This window comes from Bombyx mori, chromosome 16 (genome assembly GCF_030269925.1).
Source record: "Bombyx mori chromosome 16, ASM3026992v2".
Taxonomy (NCBI): Eukaryota; Metazoa; Arthropoda; class Insecta; order Lepidoptera; family Bombycidae; genus Bombyx; species Bombyx mori.
In genome coordinates, this window is record NC_085122.1 from 1557263 (window position 1) to 1582573 (window position 25311).

A 25311-nucleotide genomic window follows, 5' to 3' on the forward strand; every position below is an offset into this window, starting at 1 on the left:
GACTTTTTTTTTAAAACGCCATCTTGTTGTGTCTTTAAAGCAATAAAAATAGTATTATTATTCGCCAATAGATGTCGGGAAGAGTCATAAAGTTGATTATCGATAAAGTTGATTATTGAAAACACGAATAAAACAACATTTTCTGAAAATAAATCGTAGTTAGATCGATTTATCGCACCCGAAATCCCCTGTATACTAAATTTTATGAAAATCGTTGTAGCCGTTTCCGAGATTCAGATTATATATATACATACAAGAATTGCTCGTTTAAAGGTATAAGATGAATCCGAAAACTTGTCTCTGTGACATGAAGTCGTCGTGGCCTAACGGGTAAGACGTCCGGTGCATTTGTGTTGAGCGATGCACCGGTGTTCGAATCTCAGGCGGATACCAATTTTTCTAATGAAATACGTACTCAACAAACGTTCACGATTGACTTCCACGGTGAAGGAATAACATCGTGTAATAAAAATGAAACCCGCAAAATTATAATTTGCGTAATTACTGGTGGTAGTACACCTCTTGTGAGTCCGCGCGGGTTGGTACCACCGCCCTGCCTATTTCTGCCGTGAAGCAGTAATGCGTTTCGGTTTGAAGGGTGGGGCAGCCGTTGTAACTATACTGAGACCTTAGAACTTATATCTCAAGGTGGGTGGCGCATTTACGTTGTGGATGTCTATGGGCTCCAGTAACCACTTAACACCAGGTGGGCTGTGAGCTCGTCCACCCAACAAAGCAATAAAAAATAAAAAAAATAATAACTCACCCCCCTGCCTCATCCGGGTTCTGACCTCGGAGGGGATCGGACGTCGGGTGTAAGAGTGCAGGGGAGTCGTTTAGTAGGTGGGCCCTACAATCCTTGGGCCCGCGGTCTGCTCACAACACCATGCAGATCGTTGAGTCTCACATACCCCGCGCGCCCCTTTTGCGCGGGGACCTCGTAGGAGGTTCGGCCCTATACCCGAAAAAAAAAAAGGGTGAGCTCAAGGTAGCCCAGCGAATTGTGGAAGGAGCTCTGCTCTGAACTTCTCTGAAGCTTAAATTCAGGAATGAAATTATAGTCGGCCACCACAGAAATGAGAATCGCTGCGAATTCTTGATAGTAATATCGAATTAAATAATATTTTTGTAAATTTTCAATATTCAAATAAGCGGCCCTTATATTGCTGAAGGTACCACCTCGCCCTAGAAGTTCCACGAATAGACAGCAAGCACACAAAATCAGATCCTGTTTCGAGTATCTCATGATCAAAAAAAAAAAACCCAAACGTAATTAAGGTGGATTAATGGAATTATTCTATAATCTTTATCAATCAGTTATCTAACAAATCTGACTTTTCATAAATGTAAACGATGACACTAACAGTATAGTCGTAGCTGAAATGGCTTACAGGACTGTTGTGATATTTCTGGTCGCGTTCGTCGGAGGTCAGGTAAAGGCGGTTTTTTTCTGGCTTCATTACAAGTTATCGTTACGTCTTGAAATAATCCAGAGTTAATGCTTTGGCCGTGTGTTTTGCAATCGTTCTCAAAAATGAGAAGAGTGCCGGTTTTAGTAATTAACAACACGATAGCACTCAATAATAATGATCGAATGGAATAGTTAAATTGGGGGCGCTTTTTATAAAAAAATATAAATTGTTTGTATGTTTCTTTGAATGTGATCTATGCACTCGCATGTACTTTTTAAGAGTTAAAACTTAGTACAGTGGCTATTGGCGTTTCAGTGAGGGTTTTTTTTTGTAATTCTTGCAATTTTTCAACAAATTTTTACATTAGGTTAATCTTAATTTGGGTATCATGAATAGGTAATGTCATTCTACCTGTCTCTCAGTTATGCGTTCCGTATTAAAATTTTCAATTTCAAAACTACAAAATATGAACTTCTAGCTCGTGTTTTTCTCGACGGAGTTCATTTTATGATATCAGTGGGCCCGACATTTTATCATTACGTGCGCCTTAATTCAGCCAGTGCACAAAAGCAGATGTACCGTATAATCAGTTGTAAGTAATTATCTCTGCGGCTGGCGAGTACAGCAAAATGTACTAGCTACGTGTCGTTCAGATGTACTTACACGAGAACATTATTGTTATTTTAGATTATCATTTGTTTCTTTGGCGACTTGGTCTTTGAGTTAACGACCGTTTGGTAAAGCTCGAACATACATAGATGACTCACTTAAAATAGTATTTTGCCCGGGTTCCGCCAGACGTAAACATAATGAAGACTATTTTATGTATAGCTGACCATGACCACGAAAAATGTAAAGCATTTAAAACGTCGGAAATATAATTGGCAATAAGATTAAGCCGCAAAATTAGTTTGTATTATGATCAACTATGTATGGAAATGGTAGTGCAAGATAAGGGGTAAGAGGTCGACCGAAGAAGACATGGGTGGAGTGTGTGAATGACGATATGAAAGAGATAGAGGAGTGAGTGTTGAGTTGACGGCTGATAGAAGAGAACGGAAGAGAAAAAATAGCTATGCCGACCCCACCTAGTGGAATAAGGTGAAGAAAAAAAGAAAAGGAGATTAGGAGCAATTAATTTTGAGTGCTTACCATTTCTGACGGAATACCCTAACAGGAAAGCGGCAGCCCGTCATTGATTTTTCGTTCTCGACAAATTTCGGAACAATACCAGTGATAACAATAGCTTTTGTTTTAAAAATCCTGATGTTGGAGCATTCTATAAACATTATGTCGATGACTCTTTCAGGCGCTCGCCGACGACACCGATTTCACTTTCCCTGAAATCGCTCGCGGTAAGTTTCTCCATCACAAACGTATCATATTCCTAAGAGAACCACGAATTATGTTGTTCCGTTTTATAAACGGTGTATCTATATAGCCGCTTTTGTATTTATGTGACATAATTTGTATTCTTGCAAATGGGCTGGCTTTAAGTCCGACTTTGTGCCAAGCGTTGGAGGCTAGAGACATTTGACATTTTTGCTTGGTCAGGGAATAAATTTTTATTATTAATAGCCCAAGGTGTGTTTCCCAGCATAACTGATAGATCTAACTTTCAACTTCCTATGTAAAATTGCCAATGGTTAATATCAACACTTTCTCAGTAAAAAAATATTCTGAATGGAACACATTCCGTGATTTGTTTAAGTCACTAGTTCATAACAATCATTATATTATTAAAATTTTATAAGTATAATTCTTTATAATACAACAACATGTCGGGGACTATTATTGATTTTATTTATTTATTACTAAGACGAGAGGACGAGCTCACAGCCCACCTGGTCTTAAGTGGTCACCGAAGCCAAGAGTAAATGCCGCCACCCATCTTGAGATACGAGTTAAGTCTCAGTTATTACAGTACAATGACTGCCGCACCCTTCAAACCGAAATGCATTACTGCTTCACGGCATACCGATGCTAGCTCATAAAACGCCCTACCACCAGTAAAACGTTTGAAAATTAAAAGTACCTCAATAGTGAACGTACTCTGTACAGGCAGTGACTATTCTAACGAAGAAAGCGATGGTGTTTTTTGTACGTTACATAGCAGCAGTACGAATAGTGTGCTTAGTGCGAGTTTTTTAACGTTTTCCGATCCCGTAAAAGCTGACTCAAATTTGTATAGAGTTGGAACAGTTTCCCTTCGTTTGCCGCTAGGGGCGCTGTCCCAACTCCATTAGCTTTAACACGATCGAGAATTTAATTAAATCCCACTGAGCACACAGGTCTTTGGGCGGCGCTAGGTAATGCAGTTCTGATTCTTCTAGCCCTCTATGTATACGGAATTGTTTTATTTTGCAACTCTTATATTATTAACGTTGGCCCCAGAACATCTTAAGAATCAACAAGCACAAACTTCCGTGAGAATTACTAAGCCATCAAAAGATAACGTTTTTCCACCTAATTAGTTACGTAAATCATTATGAGTACCCAAATATATAAAAAATCGACTAAAAGCTATCAGAGAGCTATCTAAATCTATGTCTAATCATGATACATTTGAATTTTATCAACCGGAAATTGGGTATAATTCTGTTAATCTGTTTTTAAAAATTATCATAGTTGGCACGGCTGTGTTGTGAATCCCCAAGGGAATTACTGACTCTGCCTTTCGGTTTCGATCTGCTTCAGCCTCTAGGACTACGGAAAGACTTTGATTATCTCTGTGTACTGCTTGCGAACCATTCTATTAGACTTTGGAATTAACTCCCATCCAGGATCTCTCTCATATGTTACGAAATATCCTTCGAGCATGACTTAAATGGTGTCCTTCTAGGATGGCAGCGCATTGTCCTTGGCATTACCAGAATAGCGTTTATGACGGTAGCCGCGTCATATTAAACGAGTATATCTGCGAAAAATATTTCAAACATGAGTAGAAATAACTAGTGGTAGGGCGTATTTTAAGCCAAACGGGTAGGTACCACCACCATCCTGCTACGAAATTGGATCATGAGGCTACTATTCAAACCGGAACGCCTCATGACTTCGCAGCAAAAATAAGAAAACAGGATGTGGTTATCGGTCACCTAAATACGAAAAAGTATATATTTTTGCAGTAGATCCTTAATTCTTTAGTAAAAGTTTGTACCTGACTGTGGAATTTGAACAGAGCTATAGTCATATCACGTGCATGGAGTTAGGAAACAAAGACTACAGATTTAAAAAAACTTTCAGACCGTTCCCTGCCGGGTTCTAGAATTGTATCAGGATGGGAGGCGAGTGAAGGCCAGTTCCCTTACCAGCTCTCGATTCGTATGGTCAGTACTGTGGGAGGAGTCAACGCCTGCGGAGCCACCATCATTCATAGCAACTGGGGGCTCACAGCTGCTCACTGCACCGGTTTGTGAGTATCTCCAAGCAATATTACAGAGTTAACATTATAACGGGTATTTTTCGTTCATGAACATTTTATTCATGGAATATCAGCAATCATTGGCTATACTTAGCTGCTACAATTAAAAATAACCAAAATATTACATTTGAATTTGGAATCTGTCATTTTTATATGATTGTTTATTGAGTTTTCTCATTTTGGCGCCAATACATTGTACAATATTGCGATTGCATTGATATGCAATTGCGATATTAAAATGGAGTGGGGTGATAAAGAGAACCGAATCGCTGTGATTGCATTACACAAAGTAGGTATGGAGCCAAATGCAATTTTTAAAACTCTCCATACGCTTGGTATTAGTAAAATGTTTGTGTACCGGGCTATTAATAGGTGCAATGAGACCTCCTGTGTTTGTGACAGAAAAAGATCGGGCCGTCCACGTAGTGTTCGTACGAAAAATGTGGTCAAAGCAGTAAGGGAGAGAATTCGAAGAAATCCTGTCCGAAAGCAAAAGATTTTATCTCGGGAGATGAAGATAGCACCTAGAACCATGTCGCGTATTTTAAAGGATGACTTAAGACTTGCAGCCTGTAAGAGACGTACTGGTCATTTCTTAACTGATAATTTAAAAGAGAATAGGGTGGTAAAACTACTGAAGAAAATAGGGGAAGAGAATAGGGTGGTACAACTACTGAAGCGGTACGCAAAGGGAGGTCTTAGAAAATTTTTGTTTACGGATGAGAATTTTTTTACAATTGAGCAACATTTTAACAAACAAAATGACCGTATTTATGCTCAAAGCTCTAAGAAAGCTTCTCAATTAGTCGACAGAGTGCAACGTGGGCACTATCCGACTTCAGTGATGGTTTGGTGGGGTATTAGCTATGAAGGAGTGACTGAGCCATAGTTTTGTGAAAAAGGTATCAAAACATCGGCACAAGTATATCAAGATACCATTCTTGAGAAGGTAGTGGATAATCAAGAATGGTCCTTCCAGCAAGACTCGGCACAAGGTCATAAAGCTCGGTCTACGCAGTCTTGGTTGGAAACGAACGTTTCGGACTTCATCAGAGCTGAAGACTGGCCGTCGTCTAGTCCCGATCTTAATCCGCTAGATTATGATTTATGGTCAGTTTTAGAGAGTACAGCTTGCTCTAAACGCCATGATAATTTGGAATCCCTAAAACAATCCGTACGATTGGCAGTGAAAAATTTTCCCATGGAAAGAGTGCGTGTTTCTATTGATAACTGGCCTAAACGTTTAAAGGACTGTATTGCAGCCATAGGAGACCACTTCGAATAAGCTTTTTATACTTTAAATTGTTTTTTATTTATGTATTAAACTAACGCACTGTAAAAGTAATAAATGTTATTTGCAATAGAATTTTTTTTTCCTTTGTCTCAGTATTTATGGCAAGACTAGGTATTTACCCCATTGCTCACCGTACACTGCTCTAGATAAATAGAACAAGGCGCGACATGGTAATTGGTGGCAACATCCAGTCACCGTCCTCGCCGAACCCGTCGAGTGCGACTAAGGGGATCGACGAGTAAATTAACCAATAGACACAGCCCACTGAGTTTGTCGCCGGATCTTCTCAGTGGGTCGCGTTTCCGATCCGGTAGTAGATTCTGCGCAGCACTGCTTTTACTAGAGCCAGTGTTAGCAACACTCCGGTTTGAACCCCGTGAGCTCACCTACACGTCAAGGAAAAGCTGAAATAGCCTCTCAAGGCTATCAGCATAGGTAGGGAAAAAAGGTGGTAACATTATTTATTCGATTTATATAGTACAACCAATGTTCGTGCTAGAAATAGCCGGGATGGGGGCACTTTTTGTCCTACCTATGAGCTGGCAGCCTAAGGGGCTATTGAAGATTCTCGCGGACAGGTATGTGAGCTCACGGGCTCAGACTGAGAGAATTTGCTGACACTAGCCTTAGCAAGAGCAGTGGTTCGCAGAATCTACCGCTGGATCAGAATCGCGAGCCACAGATAAGATCCGGCGAGAGACTCAGTGGGTTGTGTCTATGGAATGGCGGCACTTACACGTGTAGGCTTGCAATGCATACGACAACCAGCTGTTACTGTTTTTTTATTCCACGGGGACACTTGCTAAGTGCGTGTTTCTTGTTTTAGCGTAGTCGCAACGTTTGATACAATTAAACTTGCATCTTATCCTATTACGCCACGACAACTTGTAATGACAGCTTGTGATTGATTCGTGATTATCAATGATTTCCCCAGGCGTGTAACAATCATCGTCCGAGCTGGAGCAGTGAACCTGACCCGCCCCGGCTTGCTCTTCGAGACCACTAAGTACATAAATCATCCTGAGTACAGCGAAAATTTGAACGTAGTGCAGCCTCATGATATTGGTCTAATAGACTTTGGCAGAAAAATAGAGTTTAATGGTTGGTATTTAATTTAGTTATTTCATCATCATAATCATCAGCCCACAGTCGTCCGCAGCTGGACATAGTCCCAATCCACACCACTGGGCTCGGTCTTCGCTTCCTCATCCACCGCTTGCTGACCACCATTCGGAGGTCATCGCACCACCGAGCCAGAAAGAGTCCCATGTTACTTTTCTTATTTAGTTATTTGGTCGGAGGATGATGATTATGAGAATGAGCATGACGTTAAACCTAGTTTTATCCTTCATTTCTATGTACTGACTGGTTCGTACTTGACACAGCTGTATAGCTTCTTAATATTGAAAATGGGGAACCGCACTTTGCGCCTTTGTTGGGATAACTCCAATACCTTATGTTTGAAGCCGGTCTTAAGCACTCTGAAGCGGGCTGCGTTTTGATAAATGATTTCTTTTCTCAGATTACATTCAGCCAATCAGACTGCAGAGATCCGCGGATAAGAATCGTAATTACGACAATGTCAGACTTGTCGCCAGCGGATGGGGCCGTACCTGGACCGGAGGTAAGCATCTTCCCTTCTAATTGTGAAAATTGTGTATTTTGTTTATCGGTTTATACAAACACTACTGGCTGTATATTGGGCATATTGTGCACCTTTTGGCTAAGTGGTTTGGTGCCAACATCCTGTCTCCTTCTACCACGAAACCGTTGCGGGTAACGTCTTATAGGTGGAATCGCCGCTTTACAACACAATAGAGGCTTCAACCTTGTGCTTCAAGAGGGTGGCATTCTCTTTGTTATCAGGATGGACCTATGGTGATAAAAAATGAGTCGTAGAAGTTAATTCGAGTATGTGAGACCATAGACGCTATGATCATAAAGTTCAATAATTGACGTTTACTTAAAACTTGGAAACCCCTATTTGCGAACAGTAAATTTGTGTAAAAGCTATTAGACCTCAAGGTATCGTTTTTGATGGGTCTAATCGGGGACAAGCCACATAAGATCACCTGGCCCTCACACATTGTTTGCTCGATGTAGTATTTTAGATTTGTATTTTCTCAGTAGTGTGCTTAGTGTGAGTTTTTTCAACGCTCTCGATAGCGTAAAAGTTAACTCAAATTGGTATGTAGTTGGAACATTTACCTACTGTTCTAACTGCATACAAATTTGAGTTAACTTTTACGCTATCGAGAGCGTTGAAAAAACTCACACTAAGCACACAGTATATCGTTTGCACAGGCTCATCGCCGGAGAACTTGAACTGGGTGTTCTTGAACGGAATATCGAATCTGCGTTGTATGGTGGCCTACAACTTCAGTCCGACCATTCAGCCCTCCACCATTTGCACGCTTGGCTACAACGACACTACGCAGTCCACTTGTCAGGTACGATCTCACGTATTCTTCTGTAGTAGAGCAGACAGACTCACGTCATCTGTTATGACGTCATTTCAATATACAACTGTTTTACTGGTGGTAGGACCTCTTGTGAATCCACGCGGGTAGGTACCTACACCCTGCCTTTTTCTGCCGTGAAGCAGTAATGCGTTTCGGTTCAAAGGGTGGGGCAGCCTTTGTAACTATACTTGAGACCTTAGAACTTATATCTCAAGGTGGGTGGCGGATTTACGTTGTAGATCTGTATGGGCTCCAGTAACCACTTAACACCAGGTGGGATGTGAGCTCGTCCACCCATCTAAGTAATAAAAAAATATATATTCGTACAGAACGCGTTATATGGGGTCATACAATACCGTTATACTAGAGTGATTCCTACAGCGCTATTACTATTAATACTATATAAAATTCATGAGTACGATAATAAAAATCCTTGATGATGGCTGTCAAATAACATAGGAACCCCCTACTCTGACCGGGTTCTCACCCCGGACGGAGATCGGACATCGGGTGTAAGAGTGCAGGGTAGTCACTTAGTGAGGTAGGGCCCTAAATGTCCTTGGGCACGCGGTCTGCTCCCAACATCTGCAGGTCAAGTCCCACATACCCCGCGCGCCCTCTAGGCGCGGGGCCCTAGTTCAAACCCCGGCCCGAAAAAAAAAATTTAAAAAGAAAAGATTTCTTTATATGGACGCGGATATAATTGAAAAGTAATAATAAAATGAAATTATTAAAAAAATAAAGTTAATTTTTCTTATAACGCCTAATGCTGTGAAAGACTGATCAAAATGATGAATTGAATGAATTATTTCCTATTCGTTTTTTTATTAAATAGGGTGACAGCGGTGGTCCTCTGACAGTGATCGATGAAGACGGCCAAATCACACAAGTAGGAGTCACTTCGTTCGTGTCCAGCGAAGGCTGCCACGTGGATATACCTTCAGGTAAAGCATTTATTTATCTTAACCAGCGTTCGTCACTAGTCGATTACTAGACCAAGAATCACCACCGCCCCAATATTTTTGACAACTTCTTCACATACAGTGAGCTGTTAGTGTATTCGTAACGTTCGCCTTCGTCGCAAGCGACGGGTTCGACGAGAACGGTGACCGGTGTTGCAGCGTCAGCGGATCGGGAGGATCCAAAATTACATGTTTAGGGTGACGTCGACTGTTTACCATTCGGTCCGTAGGATCGGGAATGTAGTTACCGGCGGCCAATATTATAGATAAATAATATGAAAGACAAACAATATTAATCTACTCTCAATTTGATCACAGCCTTTAAACAATAGGTAACAAAAGTTTGACAATTGACAATAAACAAAGAGCACATTTATATGTATATGTTGTGTCAAATATATGGTAGTGTGTGTAATGTTTTTTTAATGATTTAATGTATTTTTATGCATAATTTAAAAAAATATTAGCATTCTGCAGACCTTCTCTATATTCTCTATTAGTGTGGGAAATTCCATATTCCTCCGACCGCGCAATTTTCGTAAAAAGGGGTACAAAGTTTTTGCTTCGCGTATTAATATAAGTAGTCAGGTCATAAGTATTGTCACATAGTAAAAACTTTTCTTTTAGAAAACTGGCCACAAAAAAGTTTATTGAATTCGAATTTCGAATTGTTCATGAAAATAAAAATGTATACTTTTAGAATTTTACTCATTTTTAAATATGGAGTGGACGCTTAAAGAAGACCGTGTTGCAGTTATTGCGTTGCATCGTTGCGGTTACGCGCCAATTCAAATTTTTAACATACTGTAAATTTTTAATATAACCAAAAGATTCGTTTATCGTACCGTCAAACGACACAATGAAGACTCTAGTGTAGATGACAGGTCAAGAAGTGGTCGCCCTCGGTCTGTTAGGACTCCAGCAGTGATAAAAGCTGTGAAGGCGCGAATTCAAAGAAATCCCAAACGTAATCAGAAACTGTTGGCCCTTCAGATGGGGTTAAGCAGAACCTCGGTGAAAAGGGTGTTAAATAAAGACTTAGGGCTTCGGTCATATCGAAGAAAAACAGGACATCGTTTGAATGCTCGTCTAATGGACCTGAGACTGAAGAGATGCCGCGCTTTGTTGAAGCGGTACGCGGGAAAAAAATATCGGGAAATTCTTTTTTCGGATGAAAAAATTTTACCGTAGAAGAGAGCTACAACAAACAAAATGATAAGGTGTACGCACACAGTAGTGAAGAAGCGAGCAACCGTATTCCGCGTGTCCAACGAGGTCATTTTCCATCCTCGCTCATAGTATGGTTGGGAGTTTCTTATTGGGGCTTAACAGAGGTACATTTTTGTGAGAAAGGTGTAAAAACGAATGCAGTTTTGTATCAAAATACAGTCCTGACGAACCTTGTGGAACCTGTTTCTCATACCATGTTCAATAACAATAACAGGCACTGGGTATTCCTACAAGATTCGGCGCCAGCTCATAGAGCGAAGAGCACACAAGAGTGGCTGGCGGCGCGTGAAATCGACTTCATCCGGCACGAAGACTGGCCCTCCTCCAGTCCAGATTTGAATCCGTTAGATTACAAGATATGGCAACACTTGGAGGAAAAGGCGTGCTCAAAGCCTCATCCCAATTTGGAGTCACTCAAGACATCCTTGATTAAGGCAGCCGCCGATATTGACATGGACCTCGTTCGTGCTGCGATAGACGACTGGCCGCGCAGATTGAAGGCCTGTATTGAAAATCACGGAGGTCATTTTGAATAAACTTTAGTGTCATAAGAATCTATGTTTTGTTAAGTTCATTTTGGTATATGAATGGTTACATAATGAATAAACTTGTTTCAATTATTTTACATTAAACATGTGACAGAATTTATGACCTGACTAGGTATAGTTTTCCGGTAGTTGTTCGTCATTTTAAGAATTGTGAGATTAATTTTAATGAACATATAAAGAATTTAAAGATTTTCTAACATTTTGAAATGGGCTTAATGAGAGTTTAAATCAAACTTTAGTTAATAGGATCCGATGTAAAATAAATGAAATTAATAAGAAGTTTGTATGGACATCAGGCAGAAGAAAGTGGAATCGAAACTCTATCCCATTACAAAATAATCTACAGTGTCAGTCTCTACATGAACAATTACACGTAATTCCCAAAGGGGGGAAGATGTAAAGAAAAACCTTTATTATATATACTCTTTAGTTTTTTAAAAGGATTTTCCTTCAGTTTCATTCAGTACCATGGAGTGAAGTCTGTCATTCAGTAAAAAGAGAGCTCAGTTTTGCACAGTTTATTAATACTGTTTAATAAGGGCTTTAAATGTTGTTTTCTTATTACCTACTAGCGACCCGCCCTCGCTTCGCTTCGGAAACTGTAATTTATTATTGATTTCTCCACTATTTAATGGATGTCATTATACATATAAACCTTCCTCTTCAATCACTCTATCTATTAAAAAAACCGCATCAAAATCCGTTGCGTAGTTTTAAAGATTTAAGCATACATAGGGACAGAGAAAGCGATTTTGTTTTATACTATGTAGTGATATCACAGAAAACACATTTAAATTACTTAACTCTTTTATTGTTTATTCATTCTGAAATACTCCATATCTATTAATTTAATGGTAGTGTTATTAAACTATATGTTTGGTTTATCAGGTTTTATCCGGCCCGGGCACTACCTCGACTGGTTTAAGACGGTCACCGGTTTAGATTTCGATTGGACACCGAGCACACCAGAAGCACCCGAGACAACGGAAGCGCCTGGTACAACAGAAGCACCCGACACGTCAACGGAGACCGACACTTCGAACCTGCTTTTTTAATATTAATATTCATAAACCATTTGACTTTTTGATGAATGTTGAACAATTTTTTTAGTACAATTTTAGTGGAATATAAATTATAATTCGATTTTTGTGAATTTTAATGTTGAATAAGTATTTGTTTATATCAACAATCATTCGCTTTTCCCCCATAGACGCTTTATAGACGTTGCGTTGTGGTCTGTTTGTCTGTACGCGTGATCATTAAACATTTTAGGGGGGAGCTTTTTAGGGGGAACGCGAGAAGCGAACTTGGTTACTTGTTTTGGTTTATCAATGTAGTGTTTCTTCAAGTTTAAACGTGTAACAATGGCGCTGTAGGGTGCGGTGTGAGTTTGTTAGTTAAAGATAATGTTGCTTAAAAATGTTTATTGTTAAAATATAGAGAAAATAAATTAAATGTTAATATTATGAATGCGCCCGGGTGACGCGGTTGTTGATCGTGCACTGACGATTTGTGGAAATGAAGTTAACGCGTCACGCGAATTATGCTGACAAAGGTGTTCGGTAATATATCACCGAACAGGCGCCTTATTAACTGTTTCGCGTCTATGAAAGTACATATCGACGCTTGAAAGGCAAACGTGACTAAGCGACAATGCGTGAACTTTACAGTAGACTAATTTAAACTTGAAATCCTGAAAACATAATTTATTTTAACGAATCTAGCTGTAGTAGAATCTAGCTAGTAGCTGTAGGATTGAAATGATTTTAATAGACCTAAAAATATATATTTTTTCGCATAGAATATGGGTTATTGCCTATCATTTATGTACAAAGCAGTTATTGTCGCTTAGTCATGTTTGCCTTTCAAGCATCGATATGATACCACACCACCACAAGTGCACAATAAATTATCCATTTTATTTTATTTTATTTTTATTTTTATTTATTTATTTGAGAAACGAACAGTACAATACACACATATAATATTTTAAAAAATAGCTAAAACAATAATCAAATATGTTTCCACAATCAAAATCACATAAAATATACTTAGGTAGAAAGTGAACAGAGAAGAGAAATTTAGAACTGTAAGTTACAAAAAAAAACAAAAGCAACACAATACGCACATATTATTTTGTACATCAACTTACACTATAAATTATAATATTCTTTTTTTTTTTTTTTTTATTGCTTAGATGGATGGACGAGCTCACAGCCCACCTGGTGTTAGGTGGTTACTGGAGCCCATAGACATCTACAACGTAAATGCGCCACCCACCTCGAGATATAAGTTCTAAGATCTCAGTATAGTTACAACGGCTACCCCACCCTTCGAACCAAAACGCATTACTGCTTCACGGCAGAAATAGGCAGGGCGGTGGTACCTACCCTTGGGGACTCACAAGAGGTTCTACCACCAGTGATTACGCAAATTATAATTTTGCGGGTTTGATTTTTATTACACGATGTTATTCCTTCACCGTGGAAGTCAATCGTGAACATTTGTTGAGTACGTATTTCATTAGAAAAATTGGTACCCGCCTGCGGGATTCGAACACCGGTGCATCGCTACATACGAATGCACCGGACTTCTTATCCTTTAGGCCACAACGACTTATTACTTACTTACTTACTCATATCTGTTTAATCCTAGACTGAATACCTTGCTAGGCAAGTACCGTATCCATCCCCGACTGGGGATCGATTGGTTTGTCCAGATCCAATTTGTGTGGCATGAAAGTAACCGCCTACACTGAAATTACGGAGCCGGGAGCCAGCGCTTCACATATGGTGAGTAAATAAAGTAAAATCGCTGGACATGACGTGTGGCATCTAGAATTTTTCCCCAAACAGATGTAAGTTTTGTTGTAAAATAACTATAATATAAAATTTATCATGTTAAAATTAGACAATTAGAAAATGAAACAAAGCCGCTGGTCGTAACTTCTCGGGATCTTCCAAAAAGTCCACTAATAAAACCTCAGTAAATGACCACCATTTTACTGAGATTATATTTCATCCTATATCATCTCATCTCATTTCATTTCATCCTAGTTTATTAATGTCTCAAATTAATCATCAATAAGAATATAAATTAAAATAAAACTTGACCTAAAGGCCTTAGTTAACAGGTCATAAAATCCCTCAAAAAAAAAAAACAATAGTGGGGACGAGACATAATAAAAAAGGCGGTAGTGAGAAAAACAAGAAACAAAGCGGTGTATTCTGTAGTGAACACATACCTAGAGATTGTGCAAGTGAAATTACAAATAAAGCAATACAGAAACAAGTGGACTATAATTATTGCAATCTGTTTATTTATTCCCTGGCTGGTGGATGCGAAGCTTACACAGATCAGTGAAGTCTCGGTAAATTCCCACCGATTTCCTAGAATATTATTTATTTTATTTTCTTCTCATTCCAACTCATCTCGTTTCAATCTCTTTCAGCATTCGATGTTGTAAATTTAATACGATAGTAATAAATAAATTGTAAATAACAATTATAATATTATAAGCTTAACATTCTCGGTAGTGTTGTGTTGACACTAATCAATTAAATGAATGATTACAACGGATTAATGCCATCGGAAAGATAAGTAAACAAATCGTTTGATTATTTTCATTATAAGACGTCACATCGACAAAAATAACTAATTAGATAAAAGTGCGAGCCAGGAAAAGCTTAGCTGATTGTCCGAACCAAGTTAAAGACAAGATGAACCCTCAGGATTGTTATTAACAGACCTCAAAGATGTCTCGCGTGAAGCTCTCAACATGTGACACTAAATAAACTTACTTTTACCGCTAAATTTTGCGTTTTTTTATTGTCATTATACCATTTTCGTGCAAGAGAAAATGACACGGAACGATGGTCACGAATCTCAGTATTGAAGAGTACAGCGCAGGGATGAGGATACCATATCCATCATAGCTACCATGAAAACTCAAGTCAAACGAACTGTCAGACTTCAAGACACTGTTGGTTCATTCTAAGTGAAATCGAACGTAAAACAATGGAATCAATCTTTTATAGAAAATAAAAAACACCTTAATCGACCTTATGACCCCGAAAACTTAAGTCGTCGTGGCTTAAAGGATAAGACGTCCGGTGCATTCGTATCTGGCGATGTAACGGTGTTCGAATCCCGCAGGCGGGTACAATTTTTTCTAATGAAATGCGTACTTAACAAATGTTCACGATTGACTTCCATGGTGAAGGAATAACATCGTGTAATAAAAATCAAACCCGCAAAATGATAATTTGCGTAATTACTAGTGGTAGCACTTCTTGTGAGTCCGCGCGGGTAGGTACCACCACCCTGCTTATTTCTGCCGTGAAGCAGTAATGCGTTTCAGTTTGAAGAGTGGGGCAGCCGTTGTAACCATACTGAGACCTTAGAACTTATATCTCAAGGTGGGTGGCCCATTTACGTTGTAGATGTCTATGGTCTCCAGTAACCACTTAACACCAGGTGGGCTGTGAGCTGATCTACTCGTCTAAGCAATAAAAAATAAAAACTAAGGCGCCGGTATATCTAATCGACTTTGGGAGACAATCTGAGAGAATGAGACAAAAATATATACCCTGTATTGTAAGTCCGAACGGGTTCTCCCACCAGTAAGTACCGATTGGAGATCGCAGTTATTTACTTTACAGTTACTGATGGTAGGACTTCTTGTGAGTCCGCGCGGGCAGGTACCACCCCCTGCCTATTTCTGCCACGAAGCAGTAATGCGTTTCGGTTTGAAGGGTGGGGCAGTCGTTGTAACTATATTGAGACCTTAGAACTTATATCTCAAGGAAGGTGGCGCATTTACGTTGTAGATGTCTATGGTCTCCAGTAACCACTTAACACGAGGTGGGCTGTGAGCTCGTCCATCCATTAAAGCATAAAAAAAAAACAAAAAACAAAACACATGAAATAATCGGTTCACACTAATGACAGGGACGTGGTTTTCTTTGCGCGCGGACTCACAAGAGGTCCTACCACCAGTAAAAATTTCAGGTGTTTATTCTGAGTTCGACACCGACAACTTTAAACTATAATTGGTATAAAGTATGTTTTCGCAACTTATAGCATTTTAATCTACCCTAGTGCTGGTGGGTCAAGAAAGACCTGCCACGCACTGATGGAAATATCGCTGGGGGCGGAATGCGACCCGCCACCGCACCAGATGAAGTTTTATGATAAACCGCAGCCAAGATGTTAAAAAGCCTTATAACGGATGTATTTGGAGATCTTGTGCGGTGTATGTTATGTGGTAATTTTTCGTTTGTACAATATATTTCAATTAAATATAATACCGGTGTCTTCGTCTACATAAAATTCAATTTTGGGTGTGGAACATGAAAGCTTAACGTCGATACATAATCATGACGAAAATTATTATCTTGGATTAAGTTTAACGCGTATTTTTATCACAATTAATCTTCTGAAATCATTCAAACCGATTTTCATATAGAAATGATTTTGATATTGAATTTTGGAATTAGTCTTTTCTGAAATGGCACAGTGGGCGGTTTTGCTTCTGGTAGCGATTGCTGGAGTGGCTGTGGTGAGTATGATTGAAATCGCCTCCTCTGTATTTTGACGGTACTCTACAATAAATATTTGTCATCAATTACATCGGGCCGTAATACGACAGTGGTGGTGATTTCGTTTGCTCCTTATGTAAGCTGGACAGAGGATCTCAAAGTTCACGCTCCAGACTGTAGGGTGGAATGCATAATTAAACACTATTCAGACTTTAACAGCCTATCTCAAGGGGCATTGGCGTAGTGAGGGCTTCTCCTGGTTTCAATAACCAGGAACGCCCAGTGGGCTGTGAGCGGGTCTGCCCGTCTAGGATAATGATAAATTGATTAACAAAACTCCTAAAAATCGCAAAATATGCACAGAGGCGCCTTTTCCTATGGTGCAGGGTGTGGGCGCAGTAGCGTCAGGGGGCGTCGACCTCAGCTCTTTCAGTGTACCTGTGACGCCTTTAGTTCTAACACTAATAGCAAGCTTAGGGACATAGGTAACCGTACTCGTCGAACTCGACAAAGAGGTCGAAGTGCAACCTAACCCATGCATCAGCTCGCTGAGTCTCTCGCCGGATCTTCTCAGCGGGTCGCGATTCCGATCCGGTAGTAGATTCATTCGCGAAGCAATTGCCCTTGAGTTAGGTCTCCATCGGAGGCGCTCGGGCAGCTGTTAGCAAATCCCACCCTTCCTTGGCTGAGCCTTTGCTCGTCTACTATTCTGGTGAAACTGAAAAGGCCCCCGGGCCACCAGTAATCCTTCAATCATAAAAAAATCTATTCCATTGTGATCATGCGCTTGCTAGATGGCGCTAGGGTAACGATTGCACACGGGCGCTACATAGCCTATAAACGCATTTGGATGTGTATTCACACGCCATTTCGGATCCATTATGGGTGCTTTTAGGCATTTTAAGCACCAGCCACCGTCGAACCCGTTGAATGCGACGAAGGGTTCGGCGAGTAAATAAACTCACAGATACAGCCCACTTAGAGTTAGAGTAGAACCTACAGAATCACTCGCTAGATTTTCTCAGTAGATCGGGATTCCGATCCGGTGGTAGAGTCAGCAAAGCACTGCCCTTGCTAGAGCTAGTGTTAGCAAATGCGCCCGGGATGTGCCCCCTGAGCTTGTGAAATAAATAAGAACCGTTTTAATTCAGACACTCGGATTGCTTATTTTTTTTATTTTTATGAACGGAAGTATAATTTTCGGTGTAACTTAGTTTAGAATGCGGGTTGTTGGTTTAAAAAGAAGCGTATTTATTTATAAAAATCACTTTTCTCGTTCAAAGGTGTCTGCGGATCCGGCTCTGACCTTCGTCGAAAATGTCAGGGGTGAGTAATTAATTACTCAGGATGTTGAGAAAAGCTATCCGGAGTTGCGAAGTTCAAGAATCAGAAAAGAATTCAGGAATTACTTGACACCAATTATTTCATTTCATTAACGTTTACCATCTTCGTTATTTAATAATGAAGATGGTGAATCTATACTAATATATAAATCTACAGTGGTTTTTACGGATGTTCCGTTATAACTACTGAACCATGCATCCGATTGACTTGAAACTTGGTATCCATGTAGAAAATACATGTGCTTAATGGATAGGCTAATATTAATATGAGTGTTCCCCCCTACACCAGGACTCCCTACACCAGTTGCGGGGGCGTAAATAATGAGAATCTTTGTGGGGGTGACAAATAATAATGTTTATTTTAAATGCCCAGCGAAGGGGACGGGTACAGCTAGTTTATCTATAAATCCCTTGTATAAAAATAGTAATTTAACAGATTGCGATTTTTAATAAACCACGTTTAAGTTATCCCTTATTATTTAACCTCCGAAGGGTGGCCGGCAAGAGGTGGATGAGGAGATCCGAAGACCGGGCTCAGTAGTGTGGATTGGGAACAACAATTATACCACAGCATCAGCTACTGATCGAAATTTATATTGTTATTGGAGTGATTGTTGGATTAAAAGTTACTTTTTAGGTTCTGAGTGTGCTCTTCTTATCTTGTATGTGTCTCTAGTACCAATGGTATCAGAGTCAATCCCAGTTTGGGTCCGTTGAAAATGGATTGATATTTATATCATATTTGTTAATCCGTGAATTCCCCAAAACTTGGAACACGTAGTCAGGAATGACAGTCGGAAGAAACTACGACTGATTGGCAATCTGATAGAAAATCGATTAGGGGGTTGAAACCAATGTGTGATAAAGTCAGCGCAAGTGTTGGCGGCTTGGTCGACAATAGTTCACGGGTATGTGGTCCATGAAGAACACAGCACTTGGTATGAGGCAGATGTAGGAAGAGTAAGAGGTTTGTAAAGAAATCGCGTAGAAATGCAGCTGAAAATTATCTTATTGGGTTTGTCTGTAAATTACTCAACGCATTACAGCCGGCGCCAGGATCGTATCAGGATGGGAAGCAGAAGAAGGACAGTTCCCTTACCAGCTGTCACTGCGCATGGTGAACCCTGAGGGAGCAGTCAACGCTTGTGGAGCCACCATCATCCACAGCGATTGGGGACTCACGGCTGCTCATTGCACTGCTACGTAAGTACCTCGTATTCTACCTGGCTTACCTAGTTTTAAGTTCTTTATCGGAGCCCATAGGCATCAACACCTAGCCTTGAGACATGAGGTTGATGTTTCAATTATAAAAAATCTTCAAACCGGGACACATGACTGCTTTACGGCAAGGCTAAGTAGCATGGCGGTTCAATTATAGATCATAAATATCTGCCCTGGTAAAACTGGAAAGATCTCCGAGCCACTAGTAATCTGTCAAACATAAAAAACAAGATCATAAACCTTGAGTCGTGAGTTTGAGGTCTCATTTGCATTTTATAATCGGATAACAGCTCTGGCACCTTTAAATCATAACCCAACATTAGTTCGCGGCAGGAATAGGTAGCATAGTCGTACCTATCCGTTTGAGCCAACGTAATGCTGGTGGTAGACCAATGCTCTACGAACACAACGACTTCTTATACCTTAGCTCACGCTTCTGTTACTGTATTATTTTGTGTTGATACTGGAAAATAACCTAAGATAATTTGCGCGATATTAATTTCGCAAATAAAGCCCTGCATTTGAGATATGTGCTAATGAAAAAAAACTATTTACCACCACAGTCGCGTAACCATAGTCATCAGAGCCGGTACAGTCAACATGACACGGCCCGCCGTTGTTTTCGAGACGACAGATTATTTAAACCACCCACTTTACGACGAATCGATACAGCAGATTGTACAACCTCACGACATCGGCCTCATCAAGTTTGGACGCTCCCTCGTTTTTAATGGTGATGTATTTTTTTAAGTGATTTTATGACCTGGTAACTAAGACCTTTAAGTAATGTCTTATTTTAATTTATATTCTTATTTTTATGAAAAATGATAATATGGAGTGAAATGAAATGAAAATGATTAATTTGAGACATTAATCAACTGGGATGAAATTAAATGAAATGAGATGATATGGGATGAAATATAATTTTAGTAAAATGGTGGTAATTTACTAAGATTTTTTCAGTGGACTTTTCGGAGGATCCCGAGAAGTTGCATCTAGCGGCTTTGTTTCATTTTCCCACATTTGTGCACTTTCACAGATATTAAACAGTTAATAAACCACCGTTATTACACATTTAAACCCGAAGAAACACTAAATAGACAAAATAAAACAAATCACACAATTTCACTCCTCGCGTTCCCGCCAAAAAGTCCAATGGTGATGTATAATATTTATTTTTAATGTACCCTCCATTCGAGTACCCTCCACGCGAGCGACTGCCAGTCTGGCGTCCTGTGGGGGTAGGGCGCTCATACACCATGAGCGCAGGGGAGTCGTTTAGTGGGTGGGCCCTAAAATCTTTGGGCCCGCGATCTGATCTCAACAACTGCAGATCGTTGAGTCTCACATACCCCGCGCGCCCCTTATGCGCGGAGACCTAGTAGGAGGTTCGGCCCCCGGCCCGAAAAAAAAAAGGTGGTGGGGAGAGATGAGCCCTACGCTGTGCGTCACTATGTCCATCAGCCTCGTTTGAGTTCTGTCTCATCCATGGTTTGAGCACAGGTAGCTCGAATCCTAAATACTGGCCTCCCATCTGACGTTTCTGATATTTTCTTTTCAGCCATTCCGCGAATACCTGTCCACGAAAGAACATAAAAAATAAATATTTTATCTGAATTACAGACTACGTCCAACCGATAAGGCTACAAAGCTCTTACCATAAGGATTACAACTACGACGGTTACCGTCTGACTGCCACCGGTTGGGGAAGAACCTGGACCAATGGTAAGATCAATGGTTTTTTGGAACTAGGTCTGCGGACGAGCTTACAGCGTTCCTAATGTTCAGTGATCACCGGAAGCGACTATAGGTATCACAACGTGAACACCCCTAAACCTTGCAATATAGGGTCTAAGTCTCAATTGCTGCTGCCCCCCCTTTCAAATCAGAACATATGAATGACTGCTCTGCGGCAATAGACAGGATTCGTCAGACACAGCCCAATGAGTTTCTCGACGGATTTTCTCAGTGGGTCACGATTTCGATCCAGCAGTAAATTCTGCGAAGCACTGCTCTTGCTAGGACTAGTGTTAGGAAATTTTCTCAGGTTGATCCCGTGAGCTCACTTACCCGTCCGGGCGTAGCTGGAATGACCTCTTAGCCTTAAACTGTATACTGATTTACTTTTAACCCTTTGACTGTCATGTAGGTCACCGGTGCCCTACGCGACGCACTGAAGTTACTATGTAGATTTCTCTCTTTCTTCTTCTTATCAAAGCGCCGAAATATCTAGCAGACTCTCGGAAAGACGAATCCAAAGATACTGACAATGAATCTATTTCTAAGAGACATAAAAGACTAAAACATACATTAATAAACAAAAGAAGGCAAAGTTAGGCAATCCAAGCGCTTAGTTACAGAAATCGGCACAATTATTTTAGTGCGCCGCGTAGTGCACCGGTGACCTACATGGCAGTCAAAGGGTTAAAGCCAATTAAAAAATATGTGTATAACTCATCATAACTGAAGAATATAAGAAGAATAAACTAATTTGTTTTTTATGCCCCAATTCTTATCCATTATCCTAAGTCATAAACCATGGCCATAAGAATTGGCGTACATTCTAAATCCTGGTTGGGTCATTGTTTTTAGGTACCGCTCCTGAAAATATGAATTGGGTCTTCCTTCGAGGTGTGACCAACGCGTTCTGCTCAGAAATTTTCGTAATCAACAATATCGTTCAGGATTCCACCATCTGCGCTTCAGGATACAACGTGACCAGCCAGTCTACCTGCCAAGTCAGTATTCGTCTTGTTTACCAATGGTGCCTAACAAAAAAGTTACTGTCACGTATGCAGCCATTTTGGGATGCTTGTGGCACAATCTCGCAAAAATGGCTGAAAATCAGTAAACGACGCATGACGCGACTGTCTCCGGATTGGTATTCATCAGACATGTAAATTTTTTTCTAATTAAATACGTACATCACGAACATCTTCCATGAGGTAAGGGCTGGTGGATTAGAAGAAAAACCCCGGTTTCAAGTCAACTTGCAAGCGCAAGGTTTTTGGACTCCTTTGAAGTCGTCGTGGCCTAAAGGATAAGACGTCCGGTGCATTCGTGTTGAGCGATGTTCGAATCTCAGGCGGGTACCAATTTTTCTAATGAAATACGTACTCAACAAATGTTCACGATTGACTTCCACGGTGAAGGAATAACATCGTGTAATAAAAACGAAACCCGCAAAATTATAATTTGCGTAATTACTGGTGGTAGGACCTCTTGTGAGTCCGCGCGGATAGGTACCACCGCCCTGCCTATTTCCGCCGTGAAGCAGTAATGCGTTCAGATTTGAAGGGTGGGCAGCCGTTGTAACTATACTTGAGACCTTAGAACTTATATCTCAAGGTGGGTGGCGTATTTACGCTGTAGATGTCCATGGGCTCCAGTACGAAGTTTTTGCTTCACGTATTAATATATAGATAAAAAATACAGTTATACATTCAAGTTTCACTAAGCCTATTTGCGGCTTTATTCCACTGATGAAAGAGAGACATCTTTGTTTTCTTTACAGGGTGACAGCGGCGGAGGACTGACCGTTGTTGACGTTGACGGACAAGTGTCACAAGTTGGAATTTCGTCCTTCGTTTCCAGTACTGGTTGTCACACTGATTACCCTGCAGGTTAGATTCCACATTCTACCAGTTAAGATACTGATTTACATAGACTAGTGGTGACTGATTTACATAGACTAGTGGTGCCCCCGGTAGTCGAAATTCGACTATAATTAATTGAAATTATAGGTCTGTAGACTATTCTTATACTTCTACTATAGAAGTATACAAAACTACCTACATTTTAGACAAATATTTATAAAGACAAACAATATTTAATAAATAAAAAAGGGCTTTTATGACCAGGTAACTAAGACCTTTAAGTCATCTCTTATTTTAATTTATATTCATATCTTTGTGATACATGATAATATGGAGTGAAATGAAGATGATTAATTTGAAACATTAGTCAACTGGGATGAAATTTAATTAAATGAGATGAGATGATATGGGATGAAATATAATCTCAATAAAATGATGGTCATTTACTGAGATTTTTTCAGTGGACTTTTTGGAGGATCCCGAGAAGTTCTGTCCAGCTGCTTTGTTTCAATTTGCAACATTTGTGCACTTTCACACATAATAAACAGTTAATAAACCACCGTTATAACACATTTAAACTTGAAGAAACACGAAATAGACAAAATGAAACAAATCACACAACTTCACTCCTCGCGTTCCCGCTAAAAAGTCCCAATATTTAATCTATTCTCAATTTGACCACAGCCTATAAAGCAATAAGAAAAGTTTGACAATAAACAAATAATATGCATGCGTGTCAAATACATGGTAGTGTGTGTAATGTTTTTTTATTTATTGATTTAATGTATTTTTTATGCATAATTTTATAAAAATATTAACATTCTGCACTCCTTCTCTATATTCTGTGTGTGGGAAATTTTGTACTCCTCCGTCCGTGCAATTTTCGTTAAAAGGGGTACAACATTTTTGATGGTTTCAAATCCAAACAGGTTTCATTCGGCCTGGTCATTACCACGACTGGTACTTAGAGGTCACCGGAATCGACTTCGACTGGAAACCCGAAACAATCGAACAACAATGAACTGAATCACTAAATAAATAAAGCAATAAAAGCGATGCCCGTTTTGTTTTCCTTATAAATTCACCAATATCTATTACTAGCTTTTGCCTGCGACTCTTCACAGACCACTGAGTTTCTCGCCGGATCTTCTCAGTGGGTCACGTTTCCGATCCGGTGGTAGATTCTGCGAAGCACTGCTCTTGCTAAGGTCAGTGTTAGCAACTCTCCGGTTTGAGCCCCGTGAGCTCACCTACAACGTTAGGGCGAAGCTGAAATAGCCTCTCAAGGCTATCAGCATAGGTAGGGGAAAAAAAAAGCCCGCGACTCCGTCCGCGTAGAATAGTTACTTTGGTATAACGCTAAATTTTACCCCCCACTTCATTTACGTAGAAAGTGAAAATATTTTTGAATTATAGAATGTCAAGGAGCTATTTAAACCCCTATTTTGAAACATTATTTATTGGTGCTCCACTTGTATTGGTCTTGGCGTGATGTTATATTATAGCCTATAGCCTTTCTCGATAAATGGGCTATCTAACACTGAAAGAATTTTTCAAATCGGACTAGTTGTTTCGGATATTAGCGCGTTCAAACAAACAAACTCTTCAGCTTTATAATATTAAAACAGGATTAGATCCTCCTCCTCCTCCTCTCGTGATTTAGATTAAAACAGGAGCTCTCAGGAACTCGTGAGAGATCGTTAGTTCTTTTTTCCTTTTAATCCTCCTCCTCCTCGCGTCGTTTTCCTCATTACTGAGGGTCGTGACTCCCTAACTGTATCCGTTTCTCCCGTACCATATCCCTCCATCTGCTGCGATCCTTAGCTTCATGAAGGGCATTGTGGAAGTTGATGTTCAGAGAAAATCGTATTTGGTCCGACCATCTCGTGGGACTGCGTCCTCTGGGACGTTTGCCATCTACCTTGCCTGTCACCATCAGCTGTTCAAGATTGTGACCCTCTTTACGAGCAATATGGCCGAAGAACTCCAGTACCCTACGAAGGCATATAGTAATCAGCCTTTAATAGAAAATGCAAAAATATCAGAAAATTTTTTTTTTCTTACATGGGTGGACGAGCTCACAGCCCACCTGGTGTTAGGTGGTTACTGGAATTTTAGTGCAGTGCAAGATATTATAATATTATATAATTTACCATTCGTTCATCCATAATTCAACTAATAATAAAAAAATACACTTATTTTCAATGTCGTCCCTAAGAAAATCATTTATGTGATAGATAATCATTTTCACTAATAAGATTATCTTTTAGTTTTTTCTTAAA

General features: G+C 39.9%; 2 protein-coding genes across 2 annotated transcripts; both read left to right on the forward strand.

Annotated features, from left to right (window-relative positions):
* The first annotated feature begins 1218 nt into the window (after positions 1-1218).
* On the forward strand, positions 1219-12472 carry LOC692380 (chymotrypsin-like elastase family member 1). The gene is made up of 8 exons (XM_004928924.5): positions 1219-1433; positions 2722-2767; positions 4656-4824; positions 7062-7228; positions 7650-7751; positions 8432-8577; positions 9425-9533; positions 12218-12472. Exons 1-8 carry the CDS (start codon positions 1383-1385, stop codon positions 12382-12384), a joined length of 957 nt encoding a protein of 318 aa, XP_004928981.1. The 5' UTR covers positions 1219-1382; the 3' UTR covers positions 12385-12472.
* Positions 12473-16571: 4099 nt separating this feature from the next.
* On the forward strand, positions 16572-24085 carry LOC101738003 (collagenase). The gene is made up of 8 exons (XM_004928923.4): positions 16572-16889; positions 18153-18195; positions 19259-19415; positions 19997-20166; positions 21057-21158; positions 22026-22171; positions 22948-23056; positions 23959-24085. Exons 1-8 carry the CDS (start codon positions 16839-16841, stop codon positions 24048-24050), a joined length of 870 nt encoding a protein of 289 aa, XP_004928980.1. The 5' UTR covers positions 16572-16838; the 3' UTR covers positions 24051-24085.
* The last annotated feature ends 1226 nt before the right edge of the window (positions 24086-25311 follow it).